Genomic DNA, 12,026 nt, shown 5'->3' with positions numbered 1-12,026 from the left:
AGTGTAAAATAGTGTTACAGTAATGTCCTACAGTGATTAACAGTGTTCGTAAACAGTACTAAACAGTAAAATAAAAGATAGAGTTTTGTTGTTAAATATTTTAAAATAATGTTATATACAGTCGTGGAATGTGCAAATGCCGTGCAGTCGCTTTGAAAAAGAGTGAGGTTTACTATTAAAAAATTAATTTATTTTTATGTGGGTCTCATATTTATTCACTTTTTTTAAAGCGACTGAACGGCGCTTGCACGTTCACGACTACAAGAATCATTTCTCATATTTTAAAGAGAGTAAAATCATATAATAATTAGAGTTTTTAATATAATTTAAATATCATAATATTCTTAATTAGCTAAAATTATTTAGATAAAATAATTTTTTACTATTATAATATTTTTAGAGTTTCAAAAATAGAAAAGACTTACTTTAATGATGAAAAAATATGACAGTAATATAGAAATAAAAAATTTTGTATTTTTTCAGTTCTCCTTGAGTCATTGAGTATTGTGGTTGAATTTTACACAATTCAGATATTTTGCTAAGAAAATTATTGTAAAAATATCCAAAATCTTTTAATTTTCATATTATTGTAACATTTTGTTATCATTGTAATGCTTGTTAAAATTTATTTTTTTGCTCTTGTGCATTAAATTATTAATTAATTAATTTTCTTTAAAAAAACATATTAATTTTACACATCATATTTTTTTTTTAGACACATTATTTTTAATTAGATAAATGCTCAATTTGCACGTTATATAACCGCTAGTATGTATACGTATGTATATAATATATATAAAGAGCTCATCGTCTAGCATGCTTGTAGTCGAATGTATTTCTTATTAGGGCAGCAGCCTGACTAGTGCTGGTTGGTGAGTATAGTGTCGGACTGATCATATCTCCAAAACTTCTGCCACCAGGTCCAGCATCTCCATGGCGGACGAAGCAACAATTTCCGGCTATCCGATCGACCCCAGCAACGGGTTCTGCCACAAAACCAAGATTTTCCACAGCCTACGGCCACGGGTCCCACTCCCGCCTCCCTCCCAGCCCCTCTCCATCGCCCGATTCTGCTTCTCTCTCCTCCAATCCTCTCCGTCTGCCATCGGTTCCACCACCGTCCTCATAGACTCCTCCACCGGCCAGCGATTGTCTCTCTCCGAATTCCTCGACCAAATTCACTCCCTTGCGGTCGCTCTCAGAACCTCAACCTCTCTCTCTAAAGGTCAAGTTGCCTTCATTCTCGCGCCTTCCTCACTCCAAGTTCCGGTTCTCTATTTCGCTCTCTTGACCTTGGGGGTCACCATCTCCCCAGCTAACCCGCTCAGTTCCGACTCGGAAATCGCACACCAGGTCCGGCTATGTAAACCGGTCATCGCCTTTGCCACCTCCTCTTCCTCTGACAAGCTTCCGGCTCTTCCTCTCGGTACTATATTCATCGACTCGCCCAAGTTTCTCTCAATGATTAGCGGAAGTCGGACTGACACTGACCAACTCGAGCTAGTCCAAGTGAGTCAGTCGGACTCGGCCGTGATTCTGTACTCCTCGGGAACCACAGGACGAGTAAAGGGCGTCATGCTTACTCACGGCAACTTAATAGCCGGGTTCTGCCATCTCCAGCGCGAGTCCGATCATAATCAAAATCAGCCATTGCCACAACCAGTGTCGATGATCACACTGCCTCTGTTCCACGTGTTCGGGTTTTTCATGCTCGTGAGGTCGGTGACAATGGCGGAGACGCTGGTGCTTATGGGGAGGTTCGATTTCGAGAGCATGTTGAGGGCCGTGGAGAAGTACCGGGTCACGTTCATGCCGGTTTCGCCACCGCTAGTGGTGGCGCTAGCCAAGTCCGACCTCGTCAACGAATACGATCTCAGCTCTCTCCAGGCTCTCGGATGCGGTGGCGCACCGCTCGGAAAGGAGGTCACCGAGCAATTCGCGGCTAAGTTTCCAAACGTGGCGATTACGCAGGTAGCCTGTTCTGTTGGTGAAAAAATTAACTAATGAGAAATAAGAAATTATATTACTAAATTTCGGCTTCTCTTTTTTTAAAAAGGAAAACACTACTTTGCCTCCCCACTTTGCCCACTTTATTTGACCGCTTGTCCTTTTTTTTTTTTTTTTTACTTAGTGATTAAGGAAGTGATTTTAAATGTATTTATATTTTTTTTATTTTTTTTAAATATATTTAAATGTATTAAAAAAATATGAAAAGAAAAAAGGGAAAAAAAAAAAAAAAAAGTTACGCTGGGCGGTACGCCAGCGGTCAACATGGGGCGGCATTGTAGCCGCACCCTTTTAAAAAATATTGATACACATAATATATTTTCATAACACATTTTATAATTATATTATAAAATAGGATATTTTTGTAAAATAATATTACTTTTATAAAAATAATCTTCATTTAACACGTTGTTGTGAAATATGTTTTGAAAAATATTATGCATAAATGATTTTCTTTAAAACAATTTTTTTCTTTTTATTTTTGTCAATTTATTATTTTTTTAAATGAAATGTTCGATTATTCTTAATTAATTAACTATTTTAAGACTCTACCTTAGTCTGATTTGGATAGTAAAGTTTTTTCAAATCATTTTATCTTAATATTCAACCACTATAAAAATAATTATTTTTTAATTTTAAATATTTAATTTTTTTCTTTAATTATTACAATTTTTTTAAATTTTAAATAAAATATAAAATATAACTCAATTTTTTAAAATTATAAAATAAAAATTATATTACAATAATATTTTAACTTTATAATATTTTTATTTAATTTTTTTCTTATATTTTTTAAAATTTTATAAAATATATTAACCCAAGTATTTTATTACCATTCACACGATTGTAATTACCCATCTTCTCATTTTATCTCACCAGAACTTAAAATTTAAAATTTAGGCTGAAATCTTTTAACTGACAAGTCTATAGATATATAAGTTTAAAAAAAAATAGAAAGAGAGAAGTCGATTGATATAGGAAAAGGAAAAGGAAAAGGAAAAGGAAAAAGCTAGGGATCCGCTGTAATTTTTATTTTTATTTAATGATTAAGAAAGTATTGTTTCATAATATTGTGAATTTTTTAAAATAAAATATTAAAAAATAATACGAAAACAAAAAAAAAACAAAAAAAAACGTAAGCTTTACCACCAAGCCAACCCATGAATTTCCATTCGTGAAACTCTATGGAAGTGAGCTTTACCACCAAGCCAACCCGATTGTTGTGTTGATTACTACAATTGAAGGTTAACAATATTTTTGTTGAACATTGTAACGATATTGTCGAAGTACTTTGTTGATTGACGAATGTTAATTCTTCTTGTTCTTTGTTTAGGGATATGGTTTGACTGAGAGTGCAGGAGGGGTAGCAAGAATGATGTTGGAGGAATCCCAACAGCATGAGCATGGTTCTGTTGGTCGCTTAGCTGAAAATATGGAAGCCAAAATAGTTGATCCTGTAACTGGAGAGGTCTTACAGCCTGGCCAGAAAGGAGAGCTGTGGTTGCGAGGGCCAACTATCATGAAAGGTCATAAACTTTGCTACCGACTTCATCGTTGACAATCCACTGCAAGCATTCTATGCCATTGGGCTAGACAACATTTTGAAATCGTCACCTGGCATTAAGATTCTCAGTGCACTAGTGAATGTATGACATGTTATGCGGTGAAACGTTTTCCCATTCATTCTATACCTGTTCATTCTTTAGGTTTTAAAATCATATGATTTGGAGGTGATATCTTGGTTACATAGACAGACATTAGTAACAGAAATACTGTTGCATTCATTATATATTGCTTCACAAGCCAATTGCTTAAAGCTTATGGCCCTTCTTACTTATCTTTGTCCTCGTTACTGAATTTGACATGTGCGTTCCTTCAAAAGAATTTGTCAATCCTTGACATAGACTGATTTATGGAAAGCGTATAAGCAAAGGCATTGTATGATGTGATTATGAATTGAACTCAGAGAAAAAGTTATTCATTTTCAAAATGCCAGATGATGTCTCGGCTTTGTCTTTCCATATATTTTGTGTTTTTCCCTTCAATCCATTCACATTAGATGATGGTTTCGATGAATCTTATCCAGCTACCGATAAGTTTAGACCTGTTTTTCAAGCTTCATAAGACCAGTATAATGCTTCTTGGTTGATGAAAAGAATCATGGTTTCTCTGCAGGTTATGTTGGGGACAACAATGCAACTGCTGAAACTTTGGATTCGGAAGGGTGGTTGAAGACTGGTGATCTCTGTTATTTCGATTCTGATGGATTTCTCTATATCGTAGACAGATTAAAGGAACTGATAAAATACAAAGGGTATCAGGTGATTGAATTGCTCTCTAACAAACAATTGTTATAGGTGTCATCTCACTCCATGTACATAGTTCATCCCTTTGTATTTAACAAATTGCAGGTCCCGCCAGCTGAGTTGGAACATTTACTCCTATCACACCCTGAAATTGTTGATGCTGCTGTGATTCCGTGAGTGTCTAGTGTTGTGATCTTTTTCCATGTTATAATAGGCTTCCTTGATTTTCACATGACAAGGTGCACTGGGATCACATTTTTTAGCACAAGTCCCATCTCTTGCGTTTAATTGCATGGCATCTATGAAGCAGGTATCCTGATGAAGAAGCAGGGCAGATTCCCATGGCATATGTGGTAAGAAAGCCCGGAAGCAATATTGGGGAGGCTCAAGTTATAGGTTTCATTGCAAAACAGGCAAGCTTCTAGATCTTTTTACATATTGAAACAATGAAATGGTCTCTTGAAGATGCAGATTTGAGAGTGTCTTGGCCTTGCAACTTATCATTCACGGCTGCATAATATTTTCTCCTATCCTACCTTGCATTGAGATAACATAACTTGGATTTTTTTTTTTTCGTGCGTTTCACAATGTAAAATTTCATTCAATTGGGTATCCGTAAATTTCATATTTCTGTGCAGGTTTTGGGTTCTTATTTGATGGTTTGATTTAGTAAATTTCATAGGTCATCTAGATAGTAATGAGAATTTATTTTAGTAAGCAAGACATTCAAAGTCTCTGTCTCTCTCAGAAGAAGGGAAAGTTAAAAAGATGTGATCCTCTTCTTTCCATATCAAAGTCTTACTCCAATGAAGTCGGATCCGGTGTTAGATCCACGGGTTTTCACACATCCCCTACTTCATATGATAAAATTATAGACATAAATCGGTACAAGAAATAATTCTTCATATGATTGACTCCTCAATCTCATAGTCCACACCCCTGGGCGAAATCTAATACCTATTCTTCTTAGGATCCTCCCTTGTATGCTTGAGGATCCGTAGAAAAGTACTTATAGGCAATAGATGTAGTTTCTCTTTTTATGCTAATCATTTAGTCTTTATATAATAAAATATAAACTGCTTTTACCACTATTATCAAGCTCAACTTGCACCTTTTTTGGTGTTCTTACTTTTAGAGGCTGCACTTCGGCTTGCAGGTCGCACCATACAAGAAGATCCGCCGTGTCTCTTTTATCAACTCTATTCCAAAATCTCCAGCGGGGAAAATTTTGAGGAGGGAGCTGGTCACTCATGCTCTCTCTCTTGGTTCCTCTAGACTATGATCAATACTCTGGACTTACAGGTGAAGGGGGCAATGCTAGGAGAAGCAAGCAACTTGCCTGATTTTTCAGGTGTATATCAGAGTGTGTTAGCGTGGTGGATCCTGGTTTTCCAAAACCATAGTCTACTCACAATTTTCCATCTTCCATATTTTGCGCTATTGTATTATATTTTTATTGCACTCTCCTTGTACTACATTCTCTCCCTATATTATAAATATGGCTCCCTACCATTTCATCCCTTTCTCTTCTTCTGCCTTTGTACTTTTGCCACCTTTCCGTGGCCTTCATCCGTCTTCTCTCCTTACAAGGTTATTCCCCAAACAGAGAAAGATAGAGCTTGAATCAAGGAAATAGGACTGTAGGGTCTGACCTAGGTGAGTTTTGGAGGTGAAACTTGTCCCACATAGGTTGACACCATTTGTTCGGATCTAGCAACCTTTCTTTGTAGCAATGTCCGCCGTGCCCACAAATACCACAAGAGCACTGCTATGCAGTAGCCTGTACACCGCACACTTTTTTTTTTTTTAGTATGTCAGGACCCATCCATGTCTCTCTCTTTGAAATCGGATTTCAATCTCTCTCCTCAATCTCTTTCACCGAACCCCATCTCTCTTTGTCATCGAACTTTCTCTCTCTTCTCTCTCTCTCTCTCCAATTTTTGGGTTTGCTTCATTTTCACCTTATTTTTTTCATCAAAGTTTCTACCTGCAAAGCACAAAAACACAGAGAATCTGGAGCCGGTTTTTGTGTCTTTATATTTAATTGATGAATCCGATTTGCCATGTTAGGGATTGGTGTAGAATTTGTGAACCGGCTAAGAGAAGATTTTCTCATACCTTAAAGCTAAGATAGAAGCTTAGGAAATCTAAGTTGAACTTATTATTTTCCAGTGTATTATTTTCCAGTGCCAGTTCAATAATATCATGCTAAAAATGTCCCTTTTTAAATTTTATGGCTTTCCTACAATCGTCCCCGCACAAGTGACTTCATACATTTTTTCCTTTTCTAATTACAGCTGAATATAGATGCTTATTCATAAACATAAATCTATATCATCAACAATGTTTAAACAGGATTGCTTATCTTGTATGTGTCCATGTAATTCTAATCATGTAAATAGTTTCTGCTCACCTGTACAGAAGGATGATTGGTGAGACAAACCCAGGTCACATATGATCAACTCAGCCTCCTTGCTCACAAAAAGGTTTGATGTCTTTCAAATCCATATGAAGCACCCAAATTCCAATTGTCATGAAGGTAGTTGACTCTTTCAAATAGTGGTAGCATCAAGCATTTAACTTCTCTTATGCTTAAAGACTGTTTCATCGTCTCTAGGAGACAGTTGAGGTCATACTCCATAACCATGAAAATACTATCTCAAGATCATCCATAACAACTTCAATACCTATAAACTTTCTACAACACTAAGCATGTTTACGCCTCTTTGGTTAGGGACATTAGGCTCTTTAATCCTATAAAAATCGTCATTCTCCTCCAATTCAATCTGGAAATAAGCTTCTTAAAACTTGCAGTATTCACAAAATGTATCTCCACAAACATGCACTCCAAAGCCTCGTGTCTTCTATTAGAATCTCCCCGCTCTCAGGATTTGACCTTCCCATGTGGGGAAAATCTTCATCAACACACAAGTCTCTTGGAGAATCACTCTCAGACACCCCACCTCGACATTGCAATATTCTGTGCTTGAGAAACCTAGCCCTCTTCCACGTTATCTTGCCCGTATTCATCATGCCCATATCGCTTTGAAGGAAACAAACGAGGCAAATCAACTTTAGAATGTTAGAATTACTCAAAACTAATCTGTCACAACATGTTTATCTGTTAAATTCTCCAATATAAAATCACATTTTCTGTGAATAGGACTGACATGGAGACAGAGGTAACTGCAGAGCTGTTTTTATTTTTTACCCCAACTCTATTCTTTGAAGGCATCCATGACTGCTTTATCGTAATTCGGGAATTCATTATATGTCAAAAAAAAAAAAAAAGGATAATGCTTAATCCATAGCTGAAAGCCTCTGAAAGCAGGTTGTCAATTTGTTTTTTTACTTAATGATTAACAAAGTGTTTTTAAATGATGTGAAAAAAAAAATTTTTAAAGATATAAAAAAATGTATAAAAAAATAAATAAATTTACCCTCTTTGGTGGCCACCGATGATGGCTCTCGACTTTGGTGGCTGCTGTCACCTAGTTTTTTTTTTTTAAATTAAAAAAAGGGATAAAATTATACGATAAAAAAACCATCTCCCAAATTTGAAACCTAAGAGCTATGCCACCTCCCCTCTGCTCGACACCCCAAGTGCTGAGCCCAACCCCCTCACCATTGAGCCTACCATCGTCACTCACCTCCATCCCTCCCGTCCCTCTCATTTGAAACCCTAAGACCTCCACTTCCATTTTTGGCAAAAATCGTGATGCAAATCTCCATTTTCAGAGTGGCCTAGTTCCCTCACGACATTTTACAATAACACTCGAGGACCTCCACTTCCATTTCCGGCAAAAATACTGGTGCAGATCGCCATTTTCGACATGGCTTGGGTTCCCTCATGATAAAAACCGAGGTTGTTATTTTGTATGCTTCTGTTGAACCCAAGATTTCAAGCTCCATGTAATTATATATCTACGTATGGATTTTGATGATAAAAAATGAATTCAAACATAAATGAGTCTTAAACTCAAGTTGTCTATACAATGGAGCCAAGCACATCAACGAATGAAATATGAGCAAGAAAGGGAACATCAAATTGTATTAAGGCTCAAAATGAATCTTTTCTCATAAAGCATCAAATTATATTTTCCACATGTGCATGATTATCATATTTCACATGTGCATGACATGATTAAAAATTTAGATTTTGAAAATTTGAAAATTGATTGATTGTCATCTCTCACATGTGCATGATAAGTTTGAAAATTTTCAAAAGTGATTGATGCTCTCTTTGACATATGCAAATGGCAGTTGCTTTTATTTAAAATTTTTGAAAAGAAAATAATGATCATTTTGTCATATGCAAAAAGTAAAAAATTTGGTTTGAAAAATTTGAAAAGTGAATGATGTTGTCTTTGACAATTGCAAAAAGAAGAAACTTTCATTTGAAAATTTTGAAAAGTGAGTGATGCTCCTTTGTGATATGTGAATCCTTCTAAATTTGAAAATGAAGTTTCATATGTCTATAAATAACTCAATTGAGATTTTCAAATTTACAACAAGAGCATACACACATCAATTGCAAGCTTTAGGACATTCATCTAATTTATTATCATTGACCATATAAAATATAAAATAATATATGTTATAAATTAATAATAAATCATACATGAATAACCATATAAAAAATTATTTGATAGCTAAGTTGCAAGCAGTATGAATAATTTATATACACAATCAAATTATTTGATATTCATTAACCATATATAAAATGTATGATATTATTAATAATTATGCATACAAAAGAATAAAGTTTGAGCTAGTAAGTAGTAACTATCCATCATTTTCTCCAGACCAATGTCGATCCAGTCTGGTTTGATAGGTCCGTTCCGACGTAATTATTTTATTATTTTTTTCATCTTTTATTATTCAAATAAATTAATAAAAAATATTTAAATTATTAAATTTAAATTAAGTGAATTATTAATGTAGATTATGTAACTAACTTATTAAATTTATGATGTTGATAGTTACTACTTACTAACTTAGACTTTACTCTTTAATATGCATAATTATTAATAATATCATACATTTTATATATGGTCAATGAATATCAAATAATTTCATTATGTACATAAATTATTCATACTTGCTTGCAACTTAGATATTAAATAATTTTATATATGATTATTCACATATGATGTATTAACTATTTATATATAATAACATAAATTATTACATGATTTATGATTAATTATTAATTAATAGCATATATTATTTTATATTTTATATAGTCAATGATAATAAATTAGATAAAAATTACATATTTGCAGTGAATATTATGCATATGAACAACACATGGAGGCCCTTTTCGTTACGTTTGATGTTGCTAGTAGATGGAATGAGGGATTAGTAAGTTTTGAAAGTAAGTAAGTTCACTTTGATGCAATTATTAATTTCAAGAGCACATTGTGAATTGAGTGAAAGTTTGATGAGTCAAAATGTAATTAACCCTATTATTTTATAATAATTTGCTCATACTAGTATATTATTGAATTTAATTAACTATATAAGTTATATATGATTAATATATAAAAAATACATATATTTTCATAAAATATGTTCAATATCAGAATAAGAGTCGGAGTCAGTACATCGTTACCTCCGACTCCAATTCTAACCTTTTTGGTTAAAAAAATTCTGATTTTGACTCCGACTCCACTTATCGGAGTCGGTGCAAAATCAAATTTTCAAATTTTTACTCAGTCCTAAATAAGAATAAGAAGCGGGGTTATTAATCCCAAAATGAAATGATGATTTGGATAAAAGTCAAATGGCGCCGTTTCATCTAATTGTTTTTATAAAATTCATAATTAAAATGACATTATTTCACTTACTTAATCAGCGTCATTTTATATACGTATAATATAAAATATATATAAATATATAATCAGTTGGTTTAACAGTTTGAATTTAGAGTAATTTTAGAGATAAATCACTATAACAATGCACACTTTGCACTCGCTGCGTGGTTGCTTCTAATTGATTGTTCCCAACACTCATTTGGAGAGATGTGTGGTCTACATGATGTCACATCATGTATACAAAATGGATGCTCTTAATAGTAACTTCTATCTATATTTATTCTTGAATTTAATTCAGATCGAAATCAAATCGGCCAGTATCGATTTCCTTATTTTTACACTGTCGGCCGACCGATTCACTACCGATTTAGCCCAGTTCTAGACTCTGGCGACGGTCCGCATTGCAACGGTTTCTGTACAGGGTAATGATACCCTTACGACGTTATACTACCACTTTACTACGCATCTGACGTGTATTTATTTTTTCTATTTTTTCTCTACAGCGCTGCCTACTTCTACGATGCCTACTTCTTTGCCCAAGTCCCTTCCATCAATACTCTTATATGTCAGAACTTCAGTTGAAATGCTTTATTCAAAATATATATATATATATATATATATATATTTTGATCTCTCTTAAAGGCTAAAGCCCCCGTGAAAACTCCTCCAAAAGACTACACATTTTCTTCTCTGCTTCCCACGTGATTTTTATTTTTATTTTTTATTTTTCTTCTGCTCTCGTCCTTTTTTCTGTCAAAAACATGAAAACAAAACTTTCAAATGGCGCCAAAAAGAGCCCCTCCTTCTCATCTCTCTCGCCCTCTCTCTCTCTCTCTCTCACAATTTCGCTCCTTGCGGCTTGAAAGACATCCATTTCTCGTCTACGGATTACCACCGTCGAGTCCACCGAGCCCATACAACGTAAAGCCCAACCCTCGAGCCCACCCTTGGAGCCCAACACGTCAAGCCCAAACGACGAGCCCAGCCCACCCCTTGAGCCCATACATGTCAAGCCCAGAAGAGATGCCCAACTCTCAAGCCCACTTCCTCGATGCACTGCCTGCGGTGAGGAGAACTGTCTAACCTCCGTCGTGCCTCCGTGTCGCACCTCCTGCGGTATGAACAAATCAATTGGCAGTTATTTGTGTAATGAAATTGTCATTGTTGCTTGTACAATCAGTTGAACATTCACAATGAATTTTTGGATGTATTTGCCACTTGTGTAAATTTAATTTAATTTAATTAGTTGAATATTTACAAGTAAATTTAATCATTTTTGTTTGTGTAATCAGTTGAATATTTACAAGTAAATTTAATTTATTATTATAATTCTCATTTTTGCTTGTGTAATTAGTTGAGTCTTTTTGCACAATCAATTACCAATTGTGTATTTGTCACCAGTACAAGTAAATGTTGTATAAGAAAATACAAGCATAATTAAAATTAAACCAAAATTAATCCAAATGTTACATTAAGTATGGGACAAAAAATACACATCTGGTTCACTTATAAGTTAAATATGACTTTTCTATGTAATTACAAGTGAAACCAAACAGAATACCCTAACTTTAATACATATCCTAATTAAATAATATGATAATTATGCTTACAAGCATATTTTTTAAGACGTATTTTATTTTTGGAAACCAAGTATATGTATTTAACTAACAAGTAAAACCAAATAGAGTTAAATAGGACTTCTTAACTTCACACAATGAACTAGATGTTTTGACCCATGATTAAAGTTAAACCAAGATTAATATAAATGATAAATTCACAACTTTAAATTTTTTTGATGTGCGTATTTTTGTTGTATGTATGCCATATTTGATGTATTATTTACTCTTTTTACATGTTTCATTGATTTTTTTTTCTTTATTTGTTATGTTATGTAGGG

General features: G+C 34.2%; 1 protein-coding gene across 1 annotated transcript; it reads left to right on the top strand.

Moving 5' to 3' along the window:
- Positions 1-847: 847 nt before the first annotated feature.
- Positions 848-5,834, top strand: LOC108986576 (4-coumarate--CoA ligase-like 9). The gene is made up of 6 exons (XM_018959225.2): positions 848-1,971; positions 3,341-3,533; positions 4,183-4,328; positions 4,419-4,486; positions 4,624-4,726; positions 5,470-5,834. The coding sequence occupies exons 1-6, from the start codon at positions 934-936 to the stop codon at positions 5,593-5,595; spliced, it is 1,674 nt and encodes a 557-aa protein (XP_018814770.1). The 5' UTR covers positions 848-933; the 3' UTR covers positions 5,596-5,834.
- The last annotated feature ends 6,192 nt before the right edge of the window (positions 5,835-12,026 follow it).

Source organism: Juglans regia, chromosome 9 (genome assembly GCF_001411555.2).
Source record: "Juglans regia cultivar Chandler chromosome 9, Walnut 2.0, whole genome shotgun sequence".
In the NCBI taxonomy this organism is placed as follows: domain Eukaryota; kingdom Viridiplantae; phylum Streptophyta; class Magnoliopsida; order Fagales; family Juglandaceae; genus Juglans; species Juglans regia.
Note: the sequence above shows the minus strand (reverse complement) of the source record. Positions and strands in the feature narration are given on the sequence as shown.